The sequence below is a fragment of the Acinonyx jubatus genome, chromosome A2 (assembly GCF_027475565.1).
Source record: "Acinonyx jubatus isolate Ajub_Pintada_27869175 chromosome A2, VMU_Ajub_asm_v1.0, whole genome shotgun sequence".
NCBI lineage: Eukaryota > Metazoa > Chordata > Mammalia > Carnivora > Felidae > Acinonyx > Acinonyx jubatus.
The window spans coordinates 22646423-22670325 of record NC_069383.1 but is presented as its reverse complement, the minus strand read 5'-3'; the positions used below and the strand labels follow the sequence as shown (position 1 = coordinate 22670325).

The 23903-nt window shown below is 48.8% G+C and overlaps 2 protein-coding genes across 2 annotated transcripts in view; both read left to right on the top strand.

Annotated features, from left to right (window-relative positions):
* The first annotated feature begins 879 nt into the window (after positions 1-879).
* CPA4 (carboxypeptidase A4) lies at positions 880-22104 on the top strand. The gene is made up of 11 exons (XM_015071055.3): positions 880-1157; positions 5695-5776; positions 6193-6327; positions 7425-7523; positions 10322-10423; positions 11737-11841; positions 12553-12663; positions 14065-14155; positions 15366-15565; positions 16547-16631; positions 21377-22104. Exons 1-11 carry the CDS (start codon positions 1090-1092, stop codon positions 21562-21564), a joined length of 1266 nt encoding a protein of 421 aa, XP_014926541.2. The 5' UTR covers positions 880-1089; the 3' UTR covers positions 21565-22104.
* Positions 16549-23903, top strand: part of CPA5 (carboxypeptidase A5) — a 47874-nt gene continuing 40519 nt past the window's right edge. Inside the window, exon 1 of the mRNA XM_053218079.1 lies at positions 16549-16631. The gene's annotated coding sequence lies outside the window, so the exon portion shown is untranslated. The remainder of the gene's footprint in view (positions 16632-23903) is intronic.

Below are 23903 nucleotides of genomic sequence, written 5' to 3'. Positions count from 1 at the left end.
AAACAAGAAGCCCCCTAGCCCTGATGTCTTCCCTCAGCAGTTTTCCATCTGCTGACCCCCCCCCCCCCACTGTCTTTACTGTACTAGGAGTTGAACACAATTGCTCTCTTCTGATGCATGAGCCCTATTGGAATAATCTTGAATAAAGTCTTCCTTACAGTTTCAACAAGGGTCAGAACAATTTTTCTTTAACACTCCCAACCGTCATCTTTGGTTGTGTCCACTCCCCTTGGGCAAGAGCAGAACGAATGATGTAGGGCATAGGGACAGTGGGATGGGGGAGCCTTTGGGTGTGGGGCTCCAAATTTGAGGATTTGGAGCTCCCAGGACAGACTCGAAGGCCTCAGAATCCTGAAGAAGTTGTGGAGATCACGAGTGCCTTTCGTATGTTCTGCTGTGATTTGGCAGAAAGGACACTAGACTGAGAGTATCGCGAATGTAAGAGAGTCTTATTATTAATAATACCGTTAAGCCTTACCTTTACTCAGACCCCAAGGAAAACTGAGATTTTATCCAGACTAACACTTCTTCCTATCCCATTTACCTCCTGTATTTCTACTTTTTTAGTGGAGTTGTAAGAATTAGATGTCAGATTCATAACAGAGGTCACAAACTCTCATCGTTATGACCTGTTCTGGTGAAATTCTCTGACAGGGCTTATGGAGTGTGTGGTCTTGAAGTTGGCTTGGGGTTTCTTTGATTGTCTTCACTTTCTTCCTTATTCTAGAGGTAACTTCATTTCAGGTTTACAGTTTGGCCTCTCCTATCACCATAAATTCTTTCCAGCACTGTGGGACTTCCCTGTTTATTCAAAAAACACTATTTAAATACCAAGTGATGAGCAACGTGGCACCCTGGGCACAGGCTTTTCCAGCCTGAGGAGCAAGTTCCTGACCTTGTAAATCAAGAGGGTTGGCCTTTATCACTCGAAAGGAATGGAAGAGGCATTGGTAGGTGCCCGTCTGACCTACCATCACAGTTGCAAGGGTGATTGGGAATCGCATTAGCATTTTTGAGGACATGAGTCTGCTTCAGACTCTTTATAAATACAGCTTGACTCAGTCACTCTATGACTGACACCCTTGGGACATGAAGTGGATACTGTTCCTTGGGGCCCTTATTGGGCTCAGCTTCTGTGGCCGAGAGAAGTTTTTTGGGTAAGTTCCTTTTGGACTTATTATGATTATCATTATTTGGCTAGTTCAGAGATATAGGAGCCAAATGGACTTGAAAATGAATGGCTGATTATATCTGAAGTGGAGTGGCATTGGGAAAGAAGACATGAGCTTCTGCCCCAGTCCTTCTGGGACAAGTTCCTTCTCTCTCAGGCTCAATTTATCTGTGAAATCAAGACTAGGTGGGCGCCACAGTCCCTCCCCAGCTCCCTAATCTCCCATCAGTTCTCTTACTTCCTAGTTCTTATTTGTAAGGTCAGTTCCAGGCCTTCCCTACTTTCTTAACTTCTATATTATGAATTACTGAGGATGACCAGAAAGTGTTTCTAATTTCTGCCATGCTTAGGGGGAATACTGGGGTCTTATTAGGCTTTTTGGTTTCACCTCTTTGTTAATGGTGAAGGCTTTGTAGAGCTGGTGTTTTCTCATCAGTGCCTGGGACGTGGAGATTGGATAGGTCTTGCCTAGCCACAGCTGTGAAAATTGACACAGAAGGATACACTTGTACGCTGCGCGCGCACGTGCGCGTGTGTGTGCGTGCGGTATGTTTGCAGAATGCTTTGCGCTTTGCAGTGGAGAGGACATTTGGGAGGTAGGTGAGATGAAGGGTTGCCTTGGTCCCCCGCTAGAAGATTGAATTCTAATAACTCATTACCACATAATGCTTTGCCATTTGCAAAGAACTTTCATGTGCATTATCTTTTGGATCACGCAGCAACTCTGCCAGGCAGGGGTGTTATTTTCCTCAATTTAAACATGAAAAAACTCAGCCTTAGAAAGGTTAAGGAACCTGCCCAAGGCCACTTAGCTGGTAAGCAGGGGAGCTGCAACTCTGGAGGCAAAACCCATACCCTTTTGCTATCACCCAAGTTAGTCTCCGGACAGAATCCTGTATCTCACAGATATGTCTATATGTGTTAGTTTACTCTCTAATATACTATCTGGCTGGAGGGACTTTGGGGATGTTTATTGAGGTAATTACTTATATGAGATTGAGTAATTTTTATGGTGATGATTTCTTTTCACCCCTGGTGTCTACTGTCAAAGAGCTCAGAGGGGTTGGGCATAGCAGGTGGCCAGAGAAGGAGATTTTTCCGCAAGCAGCTCAGCAGTAGATGTGTAATAACTATGCTCGCTGCCATGTGGGCTGACGCAGAGAGCCGTCAGGCTCTCACTGCAGCTATTCACATGGCTGGAACAATCTTTATTTCTCAGGATACAGACTTCGCTTACAGCGCACTGGATGGACCCCTGAGTTGAGACAGCCGGGCCCGGCACTCGATCGCCCGCCACAGGGACTTGCACCGAAAGGGCTGCGCGCCTGAGCTAATTGCAGCTCACCCCCCCAATCTGTTCTCATCCTATAGTAGGGAACCCAGTAAGGGTGGTGGAATCCTTCCGAGGGTCCATAGACCTGTCCCAGACACCTGGCTCAGTGAACGTTTCTAGCAAGGCCTTTCCGGGCATTCATGTGGTAGGAAGCCAGAACCCAGCTTGGCTGGGGGTTGGGGGGCAGTAGTCATGGAGATGAAGATAATGGTTGCTCTCCCCCTGCCCCCGTCACCCCCTAGCTTGTGTTTCTTTCACCTGACTCCCTACTTCCCCAGTGTGTCTCACTCTGCTGGGGTCTCATGGCCTGGTCTTCAGCCATCTGAAGGATGGACGGTGGCCAGGATGCCTAGAGGTGCAGGGCAGGCAGAGAACAGGAAGTATGAAATGATGTCTTGTGGTGGCTGCAAAGCCCGGCCGGCGATCTGGGCGAGAAAGGCACAAGGGCCGGGCCTCTTGGCTTTGCCCTCATGGAAATGGGGGAAGGATAGAAGCTTGGCACTAGGGCATCCAGAACATGGGATGAGTGTGAGGGTGAGTGAGAGGAGGTCACCAGCCATCCCGTTGGTGGCAGCTGGACAGCCCGAGGTGTGGAAGAGGACCAGAGTTGGCAAGAGCGCAGAGATCACCAGTGGGGAGCAGAAGGGGTAGACGTGGCAACTTGCAAATCCCAATAGATCCCCTCCCCCGGACCAATCTTCCATTTCCAGCAAGAGTTTGAGGTCTTTGGATTTCTAGATGGCAGAGATAGGTTGGGTTCGGCCACCCACACTTCCAGGACCGGGAAGGAGCATTTTGCAAATAGAGACAAGGACAATTAGGGCAAGAAAATGGCTGCCTTTCACCCGGCACCTACTTATGTTCTCTCTGCTTCTAGGCACTGGCGGGCTTACGCTCATGAGAATGATGTTAGATCCCCTCAACCCCCCCACTTTTTAGGGCCATCTGAAGACCATCCCTCATGTTGCCTCCGGGTTGGGGAGAACCTCATGGCTGATGACATTGGTTCTTGGAGCCTGAGTGTGAGATTGCCAGGAAGATAAGGAAAAGGGCTAGCAACCAGGTAGAGGGAACAGCATGTGCAAAGGCACGGAAGGGCAAAGTACGCGGTGAATTTGGGATTTCGGTGAGGCTGGCGCTGAGAGAGTGTAGGAGGGAGAGGTGGAGGAGAGACAGATGGGGAAGGGCCCCACTCCGCACCAGCCCTTCGACCCTGCCTCCCTGCACCCCACAGTTGTGTCTTTATCCCCGGTAGCTTGGCTGATAGGGTATGATGAAATGTGCTGTGGATTTACTCACGCTCAGGGCCAGTTCGATTTCACTGTGTTCCGCTGCCGTGTGGACTCTGCCCAGGAGTGTGGACGTGCTGTTGTGAACTTACCACCCTGGGAAAGTAAAACACACGTTCGGGGTGCACGCGGAACGTGCCGTTCATACTCTCGAGAGCTCCTTGCTCTCGGTTCCTTTTTTTTTCCTTTCTATTCCTGTTCCTTCTCCCTCCACTCCTTTTTTATGATTGTTCTAGTCAGCGTTGTGTTTTACAAGATGCCTCATTTTGCCAATCGAGATGTCAGTGCACAGGTGCTCTCTAGAACACTCATTTTAAAGACTCCTCGTTTCTGGAGTGTTGGGGGTGGGTTGCGACAGAGCGTAAGTTCGGCAGATGGGGCCCGGGACTTAGCCAGGAGTAAGGATTCCCCTTCTGTTTTCAACCTGTTCCTTTTTTGCGAGGCTGCTTGCCTGCGTCCGGGAAATGGTAGTCTGACTCCCCACCTTCCTAGGGCTGCAGTTCAACTGCTAGCAAGCCTGTTGGGCTCAGGCTGAGACCCCCCCCACCCCCAGCCCAGCCAGTGGCTTCTCCAGTGTGGCCTCAACAGCTCCGGGGGGATGGGCTCAGCTGCCCACCTCCAAGGACCCTGTGGAGACTGGACGCCTTGGGAGAAAGTGAGCCCTTGGCATTGGCATTTCCACCAGACCTCCCCCCCGCAGCGGAAGCAACCCTTGCCTCCTCGGGGCTGGACTAGACGACCCCCTGGAGATTCTCCAGAACCTCCCAGAACAAAGTTAGACCCTGAGAGCCCCATCTGGATCGAGCCAGTTTTCTGATCAGAAGATGCGGATCTGCCACGTGAGGCTGCACATTTAGCTCCCTGTGACAGAACCATTTTCTCTGTCAACAGGTCCTTCAGCCCACAGCCCTCTCCAGCAGCTCTTCCCGCATTCATTCGTGTAAAGGGATGACGCATGTGACAGCGTTGAGTGCGGATTCATTCGGGCCGTCACCTAGCAACGGGCTAATGGCTCCCCTGGCTCCCTGAGCCGGCTGAGGGCACAAAGGCAGCTTTTCAGGCTCGGCCTTCTCCCGCCCACACACAGGACTTCGGGGGGCCTCTGCCCCTGCCGCTGCTGCGGAAGCTAAATGGTGTACACGAAGCGAGTTCAGGACAGACGACAAAGGGGGGCTCGGGACTGGCCGGCTCCCTTCTGGGCCTTCTCAGGGCCCCCTCGGGAGGACTGAATCCCAAGTCAGCCCAGCACCCTAGCCCGTGTTGTAATTCGTATTCGTACAGAGTTCTGGAGCTGGACAGGATTGAGAGACCACCCAGCAAATAGCTAACCCTCCGAGGACAGAAGGTCTGTTCTCTTTTCCAGCTCTTTCCAGCACGGACCTTTAGCCAGAGTTTCAGTCCTAGCCCCTGACAGTGAAGAAGTGCTTCTTTATGTCTTGAGTTAGCTTTGCGTGTAACTCGGGAACATTCCTTTCTGCAAAATATATATGTTTTTCATTATAAAGTAATATGACCACATTACAGAAAACAGATACAAGGGGAAAAAAAGTAAGTCATCCATAATCCCACGACCCGGACATAAGCACTGTCAGCATTTGCTATATTTCCGTTGTCTGTTTTTCTTCCAATGCATCTGCTTTTTCCATACTTGTAATCATGGCATACATACAATTTTGTGTCCTGCTCTTTCGCTTAATATTTCCCTTCAAGTTATACTATAAGCGCTTTTTCACATTTGCCACGTAGTCTTATTTTTAATGGCTATACGTTATAACCAAAGACTAGACCGTTTCCTCTCATTCGGCCCAGTTATGTCTGGGAGAGTAGGCTTGGGGTTTATCTGCCAGCTGAAAGCTGACCATTATCTCTTGCTTTTTTTTTTTTTCGACCCCCCCCTCCAGGGACCAAGTTTTTAGGATTAACGTCAGAAATGGAGACGAGATCAGCAAACTAAGTCAGCTAGTGAACTCAGACAACTTTAAGGTACCTGGTTCTTCTTAGTCCTCTTGGGTATCTCTGCCTTTGGTGAGAGACGATGAACACCGCTGGCGTTGTTGCTCCTGAAGAGTTTCTGTGCGTAGTCCTGTATCAGTCAAGTGCCTCCGCACGCCTGAGAGGGCTGTAGGTCACAGCGCTGCTGTCCTGGGAGATGGGAGGCCTCAGCAGTGGGCTCTATCTTTCTGTCTGCCGTCGACTTTTTACTTCTTGGACTTTGCCCGGTATTGCCTTCTGGGTAGGCCTGACCAGACACCGCTGCGAAAAGGGCAGCGTTTGCCCTTGGGCGGAGCCCAGCTCCTCAGGGCTCACCCTGGCTTTTGGCAGTTGTTCCAGAAGAATGAGCTCATTGTGCATTTTACCTGAACTGTCCTTTAACCTGGTTTTATTTCTGTTCTCTTCAGCTTGACGTTTGGAAAGCTCCTTCCACCTTCAGTCGTCTTGTGGATGTCCTGGTCCCATCTGTCAGCCTGCAGCCCGTCAAATCCTTCCTGAAGTCCCAGGGCTTAGAGTACTCAGTGACAATCGGAGACCTGCAGGTGGGTAGAGCAAGGTCCCTAACTGGTCTTGCATAGGCCAAAGCATCCAGAGTGGATCCGAGACGCGTGCAAGTCCTGGTCTTATCCTTCTCCATACTATAGATGAGCTCATTGAGGCCTAGGGAGGTCAAGCGCAGTGACTTGTTAGTGGAACATGTTGTAATAGAAAAGAGCATTATGTCAGTTGGGGAACTGGGCAGATCTGGATCCAAATCCTGATTTTGCTAACTACCAGCTGTGTGACTTTGGACATGCTATTAATGTCTCGAGCCTCCATTTCTTCCTCAGTAAAATGGTACCAGTGAGGACCTACTTCACACAATTTGTTGAGAAAATTAAGTGATTAAGCGCATGTAAAATGCCCAGCAGTGCCCGGTCTGTCGTAGGTGCCCCGCAAGTATTAAGCCTCTGTCCCTTTTCATATTTGAAGTCAGGAGGGAAGAAAAGAGTGTGCGTGTGTATGTGTGGGGGGTGTCGGAGACCAGTCATGAAAAGCGTCCTTTGAGAAAGAAGGAATGTTACCAACAGTTCTCAGCAGAGGGGACATCACCACCCATCCAGACACCAGCCTCACGACCTGTATCTGAGCAGCAGGACAGTGCCTGGCTCACGTTCTCTCCTTCACCGAGGTGGGTTATGGACTAATTGGTGATTTGGCCCGGGAGTTTCCTGATGGCGTGAGCAGCTGTGAGCTTATTAATCATCCTCACATGTCACAGACATCTGCCAGGAGCCTTCAAAGTATGAGTGGTTATAAGAATTTCTTTGTTTCTGAATGGTTTCCCAAGCTGTGTATTTCAGAGGCACTGGATACCAGATGCGGGCTGATGCCTAGAGAATTCACAGCGTAGAATAACCAAATAGCACATATGTTGCTTTTGGGGAGTAAGTGGGTTTCGAATGGGGTGATGTACATTGGGTGCCAAGAAGTAAGCTTTTATAGATATGGAGAAAAAAATCTGACCCCCTTTTACACCTTGGCATTTGTGTGACGAGGGTGCCGCCATCTTGGCCAGCTCGTGCCAAGACATGGCAGAAACAACACGAACCTCCATGTCCAGTGGGTCACTTCACGACATTGCCGTGTCTTTTTTCAGGCCCTTTTAGATCATGAAGATGAAGAAATGCAACACAATGAAGGGCAAGAGCGAAGCGGTAATAACTTCAACTATGGGGCCTACCATTCCCTGGAAGCGGTAAGTGTCTCAGAGCAGGTTAAGAGAAAGGTCGTCAGAACCCTGGGTTTTGTAACCCCTTTTCTTACTTCCAGGACATAGGTGTTAGTACTTAGCACAACACCCTTTTACTAAGGGGCTACAATGTGAATGCTTCAATTTCTTCGTAATTCTTGGGTCGTTTATCTCCCACCAGCACCTAAGAGCACAGTGAAACACAACTGAACATTTTCTCCCACATGTATCCTTCTTTTCTAAGGCAACCCCTTAAAGAAAACCATGGAATAATTACAATCATTTCTGTCCTTGTAATTCAACCTTCTTATACCCCACCATAATCCCTGTATTTTACTCACCCAGATTAAAATGTTACTTATTCCAGGCAAGTAGACAAGTGGTTATTTCCAAGGTTAACCAAATATTTCCACTCATTTATCATGATTACTTACAACGTATATTTGTTCCCTAATGTGTTTTGGTGCTGTGTTTAGTTAAAAACCACTTTATATAGATGACTGACTTTCAAGGTAAGCCAACCCTCACGATAAAACACTTGGAGCAGAAAAATTTAATATGCTATTAGAACTCGAGGAATCAAGAGGGGCTACAGAAGGGGACCGCATCACATATAGCAGAGTTTTGTTACGACCCTCGATGTCTTCTACATTAGTCTGGAAGCTCTCTCCTAGCTCAGAACAACACCTCAAAACGAAATTGTTACTCTCCTTCCTGTACCTGCATACATGTTGTTCTTTTTATCCGAAGACGGTGTTCCTGGCATGCTTTGCATGAGGCATATACTTTGAGTTGTTTTTCTTCTAGATGAGGGGTGATTTCCAAGGTTGACCAACTGTTTTCACTTCTTTCCCCTGATTGTCAGTAGCTTTGTTTATTGTGTATACTTCCAACCGCACTGGCCCTTGATCCCTCTTGTGACCAATGACATACATCTGCAGAACAGCTGGATAAAGTTAGGAGTTCAGTCACGGGCCATGGACAAAAGCAGAGCTCAGGGCTCACCCAGGGATCAAACCCATGACGTTAGCTTCGTTTCCGTGGGGCACTCCCTAGCTGAGCTTAACCGGTTGCAAATGTCACCCAAGACCCCAGTACCTCCGTCCCCTCGCCTGCCTGCCATGGGATCCTCACTCTCTCAAGCACTTGCTTTTGCCCTCTGGCTCTAGGTGTCCCCCCACCCGCCAACCCCTCCCGTGAGGCCCCCCGCTGGGCATTGGTGTGCTATCTCCCTCTTGGCTCGATCACACGCAGTTCTTTCTAAAAACAGCTTTGAAGAGCTCTCATCCCGTAGCCACTTAGGCCTTCTTAACGTCTCTGGTGGGAATCTCATGTTTGCTGTTATTTCTGTTAGTTGCTCGGCCGAGTTTCCCCTCATGCTGGCAGTGTGAATTGGACCCCTCCCTCCGGATATAGCTTGGCGTTGTAACTTTACCTGGGTGACTCTCTTGCCTGTCCTGGCTCGGTGCAGGCCTCCAGCTTTGGCTTCAGTTTCTAGGGTCAGTAGGTAGAGTTTCCAGGCCCTTCTCGTGGCTGGAAGGGCTGGTTCCCAGCTCTCAAGTTCCAGCCCCTTGCCCACGCCGGGTCCTGTGCTCTATGTTGCTATTCCTGGTTTGCCGCAAGCCCGCAGTGCCCATGGCAGGTGTTTGGTCCCCGTGTTGCGTTTTCTACCTTGCACCCAGATGGCTAGTTGTTCCCTTTTCATTTCTTACCCCTGCGGTGTCTCCTTTCTTGAGTTTTAAACTTGGCTGTGGGTTATTCTCATTGTAGTTTGCCTGGCTTGCTGTTATGCATCTGGGGGGGGGGGGGGCGGTCTCTTGCTTCTCTGCTCAGTCTGCCATATTGACTGCAGCTCTGATAAACCATTGAAGCTTGATTTTATTTTATATTGACTGCACGTTTCTCTCCTCTGTAAAGCTCCCTCTTCCAATTTTAAGGTCTAAATATAAACTTATTTATTTCCTTCTTTTGACCCTCAAGAGGTTTGAGCAACTAAGATGGATGAACTCTATTGGAATCAAATTAAAAAAAATTGAAAACAAATGGAAGCATTTGTAACTATGATTTACAGTGCTTCACTTGTTCTCTTAAGGCCGATAGAGGAATCTCCAAAGTGGGGTGCTTGTACTACAGGGGGTAAGGAAGACGCCTCACTGGGATGGAGGAAGAAACCTTACAACTTCTATTGACGTTCTACATACGTGTATATTTATTATTAATGCAATTATTAATGTTTTTGTTTCTTTGGGTTGTTTTATAGTGCACGTAGTATATTTTTGTGGTGCATTATTCCAGTGATATAACGTACATAATATATGGTATGCATGTAGAATACATAACATATGCACATTATAAAACAAATACACACACATGCGCACACACACACACACACACATATGGCGTATGGTAATTTTAAAAAAAAAACCTTGTGGAGAAAGTGATCAAAAAGCTTAAGAGAGGATCGTTTTTCAAGAACCTTGGCTAAATGGGGCAATTGCTGATTTATCCAGTCTAGTATGGCGCAAGGCACCACACTGTTGGAGAAGTATCTGCACAAGTCTCTCTCTAGGTTAGTGGCCTATAATTTTATGGACAAATCAAATGTGATATTTTCTAGAATATCGTTGAAAAGGACTCTTTAGGCAGTTCTTCAAGAATAAGTATTCCAGGGCGATAATGTTGCCAATCCCACGATCACAGGGCTGGTAGAAATCACTGAGACCAGTAAGATGAAATTCACAGACACCTACCCAGAGCTGAACAAAATTTTTAAACGCCCCTGAGTTCACTTTTTCGTGCTTCAGATTTATCATGAGATGGATAGCATTGCTGGAGATTTTCCTGATCTGGCGAGCAGAGTGAAGATTGGGCATTCATTTGAAAACCGGTCCATGTATGTACTGAAGGTGAGACCCCAGGCTCTTCAAGGGGCCAGACTTGGACTCAGGCTCCTGGTCCCTTGTGTCTAGGACCCAGCCCTCAGGCCTCTGAAGGAGGCAGCTTCTTAGGATCTCCTTGACTTCAGGGGCGTGGGGAGACATCTACTGGGGTTCAGGTTTGGTCTGACAGAGAGTCCTCTGCTTTTGCCTAATGTGGAATGAGTTAGAACTTAGAAGGAATCCATCCCATTGCAAGCTTTGACTGAAAGGCAGGATCAAAGGGAGTGGGGGTGAGGGGTAGTGGGGGTGGGCGTGGGGTGGGTTCGATTAGTATTCCAGAAAGCTCTCAGATGGGCCACAGTCTTTTGCCTTCATTCCTACCTCTGTAAAGTAAGACAAATGGGGATAGTTCTACAAATTCTCTTCTGCTTTTAGGGGTACTTATTGGAAAAGCAATCTAGGAAGCTAATTTTAGGGTTGATGTAATTTTAAGCCCAGCCTATGCTCCTTGGCTGCACAAAGCCTAATTTCTAGATATTTCTAACAGATTCAGGTCTATATTGGCAAAAGAGGTAGGGAATTTATGGCAGGGACATAAATTACATAAATAATCCAGCCAAATGAATAAAAGGAATTTGGAGATAGGAACCACGGAGCAACTGATGGTGCTAAGAATTTATCAAATCCTTAGCTTTGTATAAGCCGTGAGGAACCCTGGCTCATAGCGGTGCTTGAATTACCAGCCGGAGGAGATTTGCCACTGAACTGCTTGCCCTAAAATAATCCCCATAAATTTAGATTATTTGCCAATCTGATGCAGACTCTGGCTTCATTAGCACCATACTCTGACCCAAGGCGGCCCAGCCCCACACTAAAAGGCGGGAGCCGGAATTCATTTCATGCCATTTACAAAGAGCTATAGTGAACCTCTCTCTTCCTCCTTTTAAAATCGAATTCATTTATTGCATCAACGAGAACAGGTTGGTTCATGCACTTTTGTGTCTCTCTCTGTTGGGATACCATTTGAGGTCTTTCAAGAGACATAATATTATCTCTAATCACACTGGCATTATAATTCACAATAGCAATTGTTTCCCCTTCCCATTTGCTTCCAACCCAGGGGCAGCTCAAGCTGCCCGGAGCTTCGGCTGGGCCCTGACAGCCAACCAATTAAGCTCCCTGGTCACGGAGAAGCCTGATAAATAGATGGTGCCCTCAGGAACATTTGGTCTCTGAATTATCTTAAATGGATTAAATGAATAGGGGTGAGCTGGGGAGACGAGAGGTGAGTGGAGACGTGGGCAGGAGGGTCATTTTCTGGCCTCTTTCTCCTTCCACAGTTCGGCACTGCAGAAGGCGGCCGGCGGCCGGCCGTTTGGCTGAACGCAGGCATCCATTCCCGGGAGTGGATCTCGGTGGCCACAGCGATCTGGACTGCGAGGAAGGTCATGTCGCCTGGTATTAGCTGAGAATTCTGGTGGGCCAGGGGTGCCCCCGCAGCATCCCATGAGGCTGGGCCTGGGGGACGAGGTGGGAAGGCACTCTGCATAGACACAGTAGGCTGGGGACCTTTTCGGATCAGAGAAGCAAGAGGTCAGAGCCCCTTGGTCAGGGCACTGCGGTTAAATGACAAAGTGCATTCATGGCAACGAGCAAGCTAATGAGCTGCAGAGGTGGCCCCGAAACACTGACCCGCAGTCAGTCCCGCAGAAAGGGAGCAGAGTCTCCTCAGCAGTGAAACTCAGACGAGCTTTGCCTTCAGTCCCATCCTAGCCCTCCAGACCCTCGAGGACCTCATGTTGTCTCCGTGTCCCTCCGGAGGGTCTGCTTTAAGGCAGCGCTAGGGAGAGGAAGGGTGCTGTGCGTGGGGGCCCAGATTCCCCCCAAGCTATCATGATATGTGGCTCTTCCCTCCCCTCTTCCCACCCCCTGGAAGGAATGAATAAACCAGGCAGCCCTGGACTCCTTGCAAATGTTGACGTCCTCATGAAGCCATGTGCCCCCAGGTTTCGAAGTGCTCCAAGAGCTTTGCACGGGGCCGTGTCTATGAGGGCGGCAGGGAGGCTGCAGAGGGGCATCTGGGGAAGATACACAGGCTTAGACCTAGCACCCCAGCCTGCCCTGGCATCGCTGACGAGCTTCTCGTCTCTGCTCAGATTGCATCTGATTATGGGAAGGACCCAACCATCACCTCCATCTTGGAGAAAATGGATATTTTCTTGTTGCCTGTGGCCAATCCTGACGGATATGTGTACACACAAACTCAAGTGAGTAATACTGAGCGGGCCGGGCTTGGAGTTAAGGAGAATTGGTTGAATCCCTTGCTTTGCCGCCTGCATAGTTGTATGAACGTGGAGAAAACTCGCACACGTGTGCATGTTAGGAGCTCTCTTGGGCTCTCTTTTTTCAGTCTCTCTCTGAGCCGAGAGTCACCAGGGAATATTTTTGTTAGAGAGAAGAGTCCAATGAACTCCCTGTCATGGCTCTTGAATAATTATCAACCCTTTACCAATCTTCTTTTCATTTCTTTCCCTCCCACACCTTTTCCCCCTTTTCTTTAAAAGCAAATCCCAGACATCAGGTTATTTTACCCCGAACTCCTTTAGTATGCATCTCTAGTCGATGGTAATTGAAACAAAACAAAACAAAACAAAACCCCAAACAATACACCACTGTCACCTTTTAAAAAATGAATGGAAGTTCTTTCATATCATCTAATTCCCCCAATTATCTTTAAAATGTCTTTTGACTCAATTTAATGAAATCCGTACCCAAATAAGGCCTGCGCTTGTATTTGGTTGTTATCGCTCTGCAGGCTTTTTAAATCTACAGCAGTTATCCACCCCCGCCCCACACACATCTTCTAAAATGTCATTCATTTGTTGGAGAAATCGAGTAAATTGTCCTTCAGAATGTCTCACGTTCCGAATTTGGCTGATGGCTTCTTTGTTGTGTGTCACTTGTTTCCGCATCCCCCATATTTCCTATTCACTGGCAGTCAGATCTTGAAGTTTGACTGGATGCAGGTTGGTTTTTTAGGCAAGAGTAAAATAGTTGCTGTGCACTTCCTGTCACTCGCGCCAGCGATCATTTGGGTATATGATGTCTGTTTGTCCTACTTTTGCTGAAACCAAGAGTTATCCGGTGGGTTCAGGTGGTATCAGGCTGGTTCTCGCATTATAAGGTTCTTTTTTTTTTTTTTTTTAATGTTTATTTATTTTTGAGAGAGACAGAGACAGAATGCGAGTGGGTTAGGGGCAGAGAGAGAGAGGGAGACACAGAATGGGAAGCAGGCTCCAGGCTCTGAGCTGTCAGCACAGACCCTGACGCGGGGCTTGAACTCACGAGCCGTGAGATCATGACCTGAGCCGAAGTCGGATGCTCAACCGACTGAGCCACCCAGGCGCCCCAATAAGGTTCTTATCAGGACACTTTGGGGGAGTCCTTCTCTCTGAGCCAGAAGGGCTAAGCCTTTCCTTTCTGGGAGATGAGTGGAGACGGCTCAGTCACTGAGGACCGGAGCCCCGGTGAAACTCCAGGCAGAGTCACAAGCAGCTTGCCCCCTCGGTGGCGCCCGTCTCCATCATAGACCCCCAGAGAAAACCTTCGCCTCTCCTGTGCCCTGACCCGTCTCTGGATGTGTGTTCCTTTCTTGATGGACTTTTCAGAACCGATTATGGAGGAAGACACGGTCCATAAATCCTGGAAGCCGTTGCGTTGGTACTGATCCAAACAGAAATTGGAATGCTAGTTTTGCAGGTAGGTTGGGGACATGGTTTTCAAAGCCTGGACCACAGGGCTCCCAGCTGGTGGTGAGGGAGCCAGTTTCTAGGCTGGCTCCATTCCTGCTTCACTGAGAGACTTGGGCCAGTCCCTTACACTATGTCTTGGGTTTTTGTGTTTCTTGTTTTGGATAATTCTGAAAAGGAACAACCCTGCAATTCTTGTTCTCCTAAAAGAACACTAACATTTGGGGCGCCTGGGTGGCTCAGTTGGTTAAGTGTCAGACTCTTGATTTCAGCTCAGGTCATGATCTCACAGCTCGTGAGTTCGAGCCCCGCGTTGGGCTCTGTGCTGGCCGCTCAGAGCCTGGAGCCTGCTTCAGATTCTGTGTCTCCTTCTCTCTCTGCCCCTCCTCCTGCCCCCCCCCCCAAATAAATTAAAAAAGAAAAGAACACTAATGTTTGAGAAACTGTTGTAGTTTTGGATGTACAGATCTATGCCTTATACCCTGGTCACCCCGCTTCTCTTGAGCGGGTGGCTGGGTAGATGGACGGGTTCCTGGTGGTAACTCGGAAGAGGGCAGCTTGCCTGCCACACACACCGTTGGCGGGGACAATAATGTGGCTGTGGGAAAGGAGCTGATAGAAATGTGGGAACTGAGGGCATCAAAGTGAAGTCAGATCTTCCCACAACTGGGGTGGTTTTACACTCATGCCAAATACCTCAGGGAGCTCTGTTGTGGAGTACAGAAGGCAGTATTTTTAAATGCCTGTCAAATACGAGACTTTGGCCACAACAATAGATTATTTCTGGCAGCCCTTGGCCATTAAGATCTGAACCAAGAGAATGAGTTGACACCAGAATAAATGGAGTCATTTTCATTATTAATTGGTCTTCATATTAATTATCTCGAATACTTGTTAATTACAGCCCACTGTCAGGTATGATATTAATTATTTATGACAACTGTTGGGTGATACAATACAAGGTCAACTCTATCCGTTTAAAGGATTCCTCCCAGTTTTCCCCCTCTGGAGGCAGATGCAGTACCCTGACTTCCCACTTCTGCGCCCTCCCTGCAATGTACGCATAGTGTGGACCAACTAGTCTCTTGGGGGGGGGTTCTAGCATTGACCTGTCCACTGCCAACGCCTTCCGCCCTTCTTCTGGGTTGAGTGGCCTGCATTTCTGTTTTCTTGCCTACGGGTTAATCTTTCTGCTTGGGCCACCTCCCCACCCCCCACAGGAGAGGGAGCCAGTGACAACCCTTGCTCTGAAATATACCACGGACCCCATGCCAATTCGGAAGTGGAGGTGAAGTCGGTGGTAGATTTCATCCAAGAACATGGGAATTTCAAATGCTTCATCGACTTGCACAGCTACTCACAGCTGCTGATGTATCCGTATGGATACACAGTGAAGAAGGCCCCAGATGCTGATGAGCTGGTGAGTGATGGGCTACCTTCTACCGAGCCCTGGGCCTGCTTGACCCTGGGGTGCTGCCACAGTGGTTGTTCTCCAGCTTATAGGGAAAGTCCGGGAGCTTGGGCTTATTTCATCGGGCCGGGTCTTCTCTCTCTGCCCTTTGGAATGTGCCATCAGACCTCCTGGGGGCAGGTAGAAGTCCGTTCTCATTATTTCTGTGTTTGCTGTGAGTTTCAAGGACCGTCCCCTGCACCTGTCCTTTCCTTCTCAATTATTTTTCTGACCAAAATGTGTTTCGGACCCACTGCTTGCCAAGAACTGCGGGTGGCACTGTGGAGGGCCAGGGGGAGGTGCTCCTCATTCTGGTCAAGGTATAACTTAAGTAGGGTGCAGGCTACAGCCTAGGGGTGCTCCGTGTCACATACAGTGACTCGCTCCAGGATGTGAACAGGCACTCAGGGTGGACTGGCTCAAGCAGGGCTGCACCTGCAGGGCGACTGCACACTTCTCCCACTGTGCTGGTCGGTTCGAGAGCGCCCCCCCCCTGCCCAGGGCCAAAGCTGGCCTATAAACCTCCCGGCAGACGCAGGGCTCATGCCAGGTGTGGACTAGATTCTGGTCTCAGACAGGAGGCATTCTGCATAGGGCACATCCACATACGGTGGCCCCGTCTCACTTCCACTCCAGGAACGCCCAACTCTTAGAAGGTTTTCTCTGGGACGTCGTAACTTGGCCTTCTCACATGTTCATGACCACGACATTCCCGTCCCTCGGGAGAGGTGAAGATGGTGGTGTATTTACTAGGCTCCCAGTGGGCTGGTGAGCAGCCCTCCACATCTCTGTGTATCAGGCTTTGGCTCTGGTTGGATGGGAAGGAAGGAGACCAGAAGGGAAACCCAGGGGAGGGGCCGAGAATCTTCCATACCATTGCAGTGCAGAACAGCTGGGGGATGTCAGGCTGTGGGATCCATTCTTTCTCACTCCGCCGATTCCCCCTTCTAGGACAAGGTGGCAAGGCGTGCGGCCAAAGCTCTGGCTTCCCTGTCGGGCACGACGTACCAAGTGGGTCCGACCTGCACCACTGTCTGTAAGTCCTCGCTGTGTGCATCGGTTATTTAGAAAATGCTTTGAGAGGAAACTTGAGAAGAAGGAAGCAGGTGAAGAGCTGCAAGTTAGGCCTTACTACACTGTAGTCGGATTGTTAGTTGTTAGCGGTAGACCAGATTTGTGTCAAGCCTGTGTGGTCGTCCGTGCTGCAGGCGTCGTCCTCATCGGTACCATCACCACTGCTGGGCCATTTATCACGTGCCCACAGTGAGGTGAGTCCTGCTGGACCGCATTCCTCACATTCCAGGAAAGATCCTGACATAGGATTTTCAAAGGAAAATTCAAAGGAAAGCCACCTTTGGATCGGCAGACCGAGGTGGTGGTACTGAGGGGGGGGAGGGGGGTTCGCTCACCTTCCCCATCAGCAGTGAGCGCGTGTTGGAGCACAGCATGCTGGGATCTGGGATCTTCTGTGCAATGGTTAACATCAAGCCGAACCGCCCGCCCCCCCAAAAAACCTCTACCAAGACTCCAAACCTGAAGGTGGTCTTGAGGCTCATTACCTACAGCTTCAACCTTTGTTCTGGTTTCTCACTGAAGTGTCTCATCTGAGCATTTCACCCTGTTCCTGCTGAGAACCTTCCGGTTCCCTTATTCTGTGAGCCTGATCTTTAAAGGTCAAATTGAAGAATATTCTCGTTCTCTACGAGTCTAGCTATCAAGGGGAAGTAAAAATACAAACACGAGGAGCACAATTCTGGCACCTTTTAAGATGGCGCCCTTCTTTCCCCCCCCCCCAGCGCCTCCTCTGTAGGTAACTTTCCGACAGTTGGTCCACCCTCAGAGCCCCTGCAAACTTGCTGATACTTCTGTCCTCTTCCATCCCATGACCGTGCCATCCAACTGCTTCATCCTCGGCTAGCTTGTCCCTTTCGCCTTCCTCTTCTGGGAAGATGCTCCATCCGCCCTGCTGGGCCCTCTGGACTCTGACCTCAGCCCTCTTGTCTGCCTTTCATACACCGCTGCCATCATGGCCACCGCCACCGCCACCGTGCTGTATAAAGCAATTAGCCTGATGTTGTCATTGTGTGGCTAATTGCAGCAACCGTCCATTAATTATTCATGGTTTATTGTTATTAGTGTTGTTAAATGGGGACTCCTCAGAGGAGAAGCACGTCAGGAGAGTCTCCATTCTCTGCTTAATTAGTGAGGACGGAGTTCGGGACTACAGAGAGCTAGAGAGACTTGGTAGGAGTCCTTTGACGAGGCCTTCTCAAAAGAGCTTTGTGGGTCACCACAGTCGGGGCTTTGGGGTCAAACTCCAGTTTAAAGGACGGCCTTGTCGTCCCACATCAAACACATTCTTCCCAGCTTAAGCTGTGCCAAAATCAAGAGATACTCATCGGACTCCTCCAGAGCAAGAGGAAGAAGGCTCTCCTGAGTGTCGTCCAGGAGACATAATATTTCCTAAGTCTTTCCAGAGTGCATCTTCTGTATTCTTTAAAGGCTTTGTCTGCCCCCTTGGCTTTCCAAAATGTAATTAATTTTTGTGTAATAACACCCCAGTTCTATGGGTTATTATTGCATGTGCTACACGAATAGTTGACATTTGTCCCTTCAAGTGCTGGACCTTTTCTTAGATTAACCATTGTAGCTGAAAACAGTTGTCACGTGAATTTCACACTTTCTTGCCTTCTTTTTCTTTTTTCTATTTTTGAGAGAGAGCGAGAGCGTGCAAATGTAAGCGGGGGCGGGGCCAAGAGAGAGGGAGACAAAGGATCCAAAGCAGGCTCTGTGCACACAGCAGCGAGCCCGATGTAGGGCCCGAACTTCTGTGAGATCATGACCCGAGCCAAAGTCGGACCCTTGACCGACTGAGCCAGCCAGGTGCCCTGCTTTCTTGCCTTCTTAAACAGAGCATGGACAAGAGATTTAAGCTCCTTTTTTTTCATGACGGAGTGGCCTTCTGAGCATCATTGGTTATGTCCTGAAGGCTTTCTGTGCCATACTGCGTTTTCAATCCCTGTGCTGGACAGCCCCAGCCCATTTTGCTTCTTTAATTCTTGTGTCTGCGTTAAAGAGTTTTCATGTCCCCTTCCTCTGGTCAGACTGTGCAGCTTCAGGCCATCTGCCTCTAGCAACCCTCGCCCCTTCCATTCACTGATTCTGGTCTGCTCAGGGCTTGGACACAAGTTCTCTGGGCTCATCTGACTCGTGGCTAGACTGTGAGGATGAAGGATGTTCATGACAGCATCGTTTATAGTCACGGAAGACTGGTGAACACCTAAATGTCCATCAGTACAGTACTGAATAAAAGCATTCACACGGTGAGACAGTATGCCCCCCCCCCCCGCCCCACAAATGAATGAGGTGCATTTATATGTGCTGATAGGGAATAATTTTCCAATGTTAATTTAAAAAGACAGTGTTTTTTTTTTTTTAGTGTTTGTTTATTTTGAAAAAGAGAGAGAGAGAGAGAGAATGGGGGAGAGGCAAAGAGAGAGAGGGAGAGAGAGAATCCCAAGCAGGCTCTGCATGGTCAGCACCGAGCCCAGCTCGGGGCCCGATCCCATGAACTGTGAGATCACGACCTGAGCCAAAATCAAGAGTCAGACGCGTAACAGACTGAGCCACCCAGGTGCCCCTACGTGTGTCTTTAATAGCATGTTAGTAGTGTGTTCCCACTCGTGTTAGAAGAGTGGGTAGATTCTGAGCAGAGACCCAAATAAAGTGAAGTACGTGCACTTGATCACTTTGCTCAACAGAGATCTTCTTGGCTCCTTCCTGAATTCAAAAGGTATTCTGAAATACTTGAGTTTGCCATATAACTAACCTCTAGAAATTTCTGGTGCCATCATCTGTTTTTTATTCAGCCTTTTCCCAGGGTAGAGAAGGACGTGGTAACCGCACAAGGATTTCGGAGACTATAGGAGGGTCTGTTCCGTAACCTCAGGGGGCGTGTCATCGCAGTAGAAGCAGCATCTCTAGAAAAATCACAAATGGTATCATGGGAAACAATCCTCAGGAATTGTGGGAAAACAAAAGGAACCCATGTCTTCATTTAACAGACGTGTACTCTACTCAATGGACTGGGAGGAGGTTGAAGAAAGCACGGGCTTTTATCAGCAGAGGGACCCGGGTTTCAATTCCAATCCTGCCATTTTCCATCTGTATTTCCTTAGGTAAATTACCCACTCTGAGCCTGGATTTCCTCATCTGAAAAATAAGGACAGTGTTACCCACCTCACTGGGGTTTTTATTTTTTATTAAAAAAAAAAATTTTTTTTAACGTTTATTCATTTTTGAGACAGAGAGAGAGACAGAGCATGAATGGGGGTAGGTCAGAGAGAGAGGGAGACACAGAATCTGAAACGGGCTCCAGGCTCTGAGCTGTCAGCACAGAGCTGGACGCGGGGCTCGAACTCACGGACCTCGAGATCATGACCTGAGTCCGCCCAAGTCGGACGCCCAACCGACTGAGCCACCCAGGCGCCCCTCCCTGGGGTTTTTAAAGATTAATGAGGTCATACACGTAAACTTTCCAATATGATGACGGGCTCGTGGTGGATGTTCAAGAAATGATAGTTGCTGTGGACGTCATTATTTGGCGATTCAGTGTCACCCACACTTTGCACTTTTAGCCAGTTTCTGCTCTAGTAGAGTTTGGCTGAGAAGAAGCAGGAAGGTAGGCCTCTTTCCTTTCCCCAGCCTTTTGGTAAAGGGACAGTCTCAAGGGCATGCTTCTTTCTCTCCGTGTATCCCTTATCTCTTGCTATGTAAAGAGTTATCCTAAAACTTAGCAGCTGAAAATAATATAAACATTTATTTTCTTCCACTGTTTCCCTGGGTTAGGAATTCAGGAATGGCTTAGCTGTGTGACTCTGGCTCAGGGCCTCTCCTGAGGTTGCTAGTCTAGTTCCAAGGCTAGAGTCATTTAAAGGCTAGGGGGGCCTGGGTGGCTCAGTCGGTTGAGCATCCCAACTTCGGCTCAGGTCATGATCTCACAGCTCGTGAGTTCGAGCCCCTCGTCGGGCTCTGTGCTGACTGCTCAGAGCCTGGAGCCTGTTTTGGATTCTGTGTCTCCCTCTCTCTGACCCTCCCCCGTTCATGCTCTGTGTCTCTCTCTGTCTCAAAAATAAATAAACATAAAAAAAAAAATTAAAAAAAAAAAATAAAGGCTCGACGGGGCCGGATAGGTCTGCTTCTAAAGTGGCTCACTCAGGTGCTTCCCAAGCGTGCTGAGTATCAGCAGGACGCCTCAGTTCTTTGCTACATAGACCTCGTCACCGTAGGACGCTTTCTGACTGTCCTACTTGGCTTTCCCCAGAGCGAATGATCCAAGAGAGCACGGTGGAAGCCACAGTGTTTCTGGTCTAGCCTTGAAGGTCACACACCATCATTTCTGTAGCCGCCTGTCAGTTACCCAGGACAGGTCAGCCCTACTCACTGTCGGAGTGCACTGTACAAGGATGTGAAGACCAGGAGACAAGGATCACTGGGGCTGTCTCGGGGGCTGCCTATCATACTCTGTGCAGACTGGTTTTGAGTGACCTGAAGGAGTCTCCACAGTGAGTTAGTGACAAGGTGGGCATAAGGGTTTAAAATCTCTTGGTTTGAGACCATTGAAGATGCTCATCAGGCCAGTGGTCATGTGTCGTAGGCCTGATGACCTACAGAAAGGACTCTAGGTCCCTAAGGAATCACGGGCAGGCTGAACCCCTGGCTCCTTCCCTTCTAACCCTGAAAGAAGCTGGGCTTCAAAGTGTTTTCTTTTCTGACTTACAGACCCAGCTAGTGGGAGCAGCGTTGACTGGGCATATGATAATGGCATCAAGTATGCGTTCACGTTTGAGTTGAGAGATACCGGTCACTATGGCTTCCTCCTACCAGCCAACCAGATCATCCCCACTGCCGAGGAGACCTGGTTGGGGCTGAAGACCATCATGGAGCATGTGCGGGACAACCTCTACTAGACGAAGAGCCCCACCCTGACCCTGTCTTCCGTCATTTATCCCCGCGTCTGCCTGCCCGCTAAAGCTACTACTAAAGGGAGCTTGTTCTTTCACGCGTGAGTCAGAGCCCTCTGGCTTTGTGGGGCACGCAGGGCAGCCCCTCTCTGGCCCTCATCCTTGAAGCTCGTATGTTCTGGTGGTGGACCTTAGAGAGGCACTGCTGCTACCCTGCTGTGTTTTGGTCCTGCTGTTTCACTGGGCCCCTCGTAGGCCCTTCCGTTCATGTGATTGTCTGGGTAGGCCACACGTAGGGGCACTCCTTACTGGGTGGCATGCCTCTACCTCATTTTTGGAACAAAAAGACATTGAACGTGGTTCTCTAGCCTTATCCAATCTAGCCTAGCTGGTGACCTTGCTCTGCTGGGGCCCCAAGAGAGGCACCATGGGAGAGACGATGGCTCGTCTTTGAGATCAGTCTCTGAGATGACACTGAGCTTCCTTTCATTTATCTCACTCCTTCTTGAATATATTTGTCTTTGAAAAATAAATCTTGTAGGGCTATCCGTGGAGGTCTTCCTCTTTTGTTTTCTATTGTTGGTTTTTGTTTGGTTTCGGTCTGATACAAAGTAGTGGATCACTTCTCCTCACTGGGCCCCAAATTCCCAGATACAACAGTCCCGGTCACGTTCTTCCCTTTGTTAGGCAGTGGAACTGGGATCCCAGAAGGGGATCTGTGTCAGTGTAGGTTCCGCTCACCCAGGAACCCTTAATGAAGGGGTGAGCTAATAGCAGGATTGCTGAATTACCCCCATCCGTCCTAATGGGCTCACCTCTACTTTGCCTTTTGAACTTACTTCAAAGATCTTGCCCTCGCCCTACAGGTCCTAAATCACTCCTCTGGCCTGGATAATCTCACCACCCCAGCACATTCCTGTTTGTGCTCTGGTGCACCTTGTGTTTCTTTTGGTCTTAAAGTCAACTTCTTCTGTTTTGCATCCCGGGCCTTGGGTGTCAAGATGGAGCAAGGATTCACCAGTCAGGCTTCTCTCGTTCCATTCCTCCTCAGCACATACCATCTGTCCTTTCCCCCCTCCTTTTTTTCAAACGTGTCCGTAAATCTTATCCTTCTGCCTAGGATTTGTGCGGCATCTGGTGTGTGCTCTTGGCCAATAAATATTCAGTATGAGTCTCATGATCACCTCCTATTCTTCGCCTTCACCTGAATGGAACCACGCCATGGTTTTGAATATGCAGCTCTTTCAAATGTCAAATGTCAATTTTAATCCCTGTCTGTATCGCGTGACATGTAGGAAGGCCTTGTCCATCAGGCCCAGGAGCCTCCAGGGCAGTGTTACCTTGGTGATTTTGCTCTGGTCCTGGGTCTCGTTCTTAGTTTTTCAGCTCAGAAGCTTGATATTCTCAGTATCCGTGTTGATTAGACTTGGGGATGCTGACTCACGCCCACAGAGCTCAGATGAGGCAGATGATAAAATCAGAATACGAATTTATTAATTTACATCATGGCATGTAACTGTTTAGTGGATTGAATCCTCACGTCGGTCTGAACAGTACATTCTCTCCCTGTAGGCAAGATACATGGGAAGCCAAATTATAATCAGAAGGTTGTTTAGTGAGCGGGGCGTCAGAGCAAGGAAAGTTAATTACAGTCTATGATTAGAATTTTTAATGGTATCCAGTTCTAATAGCATGATATATCCAATTCTATAACCAGAAGACACCTGCCAGCCAGCCAGCTGGTCGCTTGTGCTGGCTAGTCAGGGCTGCCTTGGACTAGACAATGCCCCAGTGGGCATGACAGTGCTTGCCTCTGTGACTCGCCTATAACCTGGCTCTATTTATAGACCTTCTCACCCCCAAGAGTGAGATTGTCCTTTGGATTCCTTGAGGGAAAGATTTCTTACACAACACAGGAAAAGCCATAAAAAGAGTACCTGTGACTATAATAAAACTAAGAGCCTCCGTTCCTTAGAAGACACCATAAAGAAAGTGAGAAGTAAAGTTATAAACTAGAAGGTATTCACTATATTCATAATACATACAACAAAGGACATATGAGGAACCCCGACAGATCAATAAGAAAAGCACAAATAACCAGTAGAAAAATGGACAAAAGCTATGAGCAAGCGTTTCACAGAAGAGGAAGCAGGTATATCTGATAAACATATGAAGAGGGGCACCTGGGTGGCTCATTCGGTTGAGCGTCTGACTCTTGATTTCGGCTCAGGTCGTGATCTCCTGGTTCATGGGATTGAGCCCTGCATTGGGCTCTGTGGGGCCTGCTTGGGATTCTCTCTCTCCCTCTCTTTCTGCCCCTAATCCACTCACTGTCTTTCTCTCTC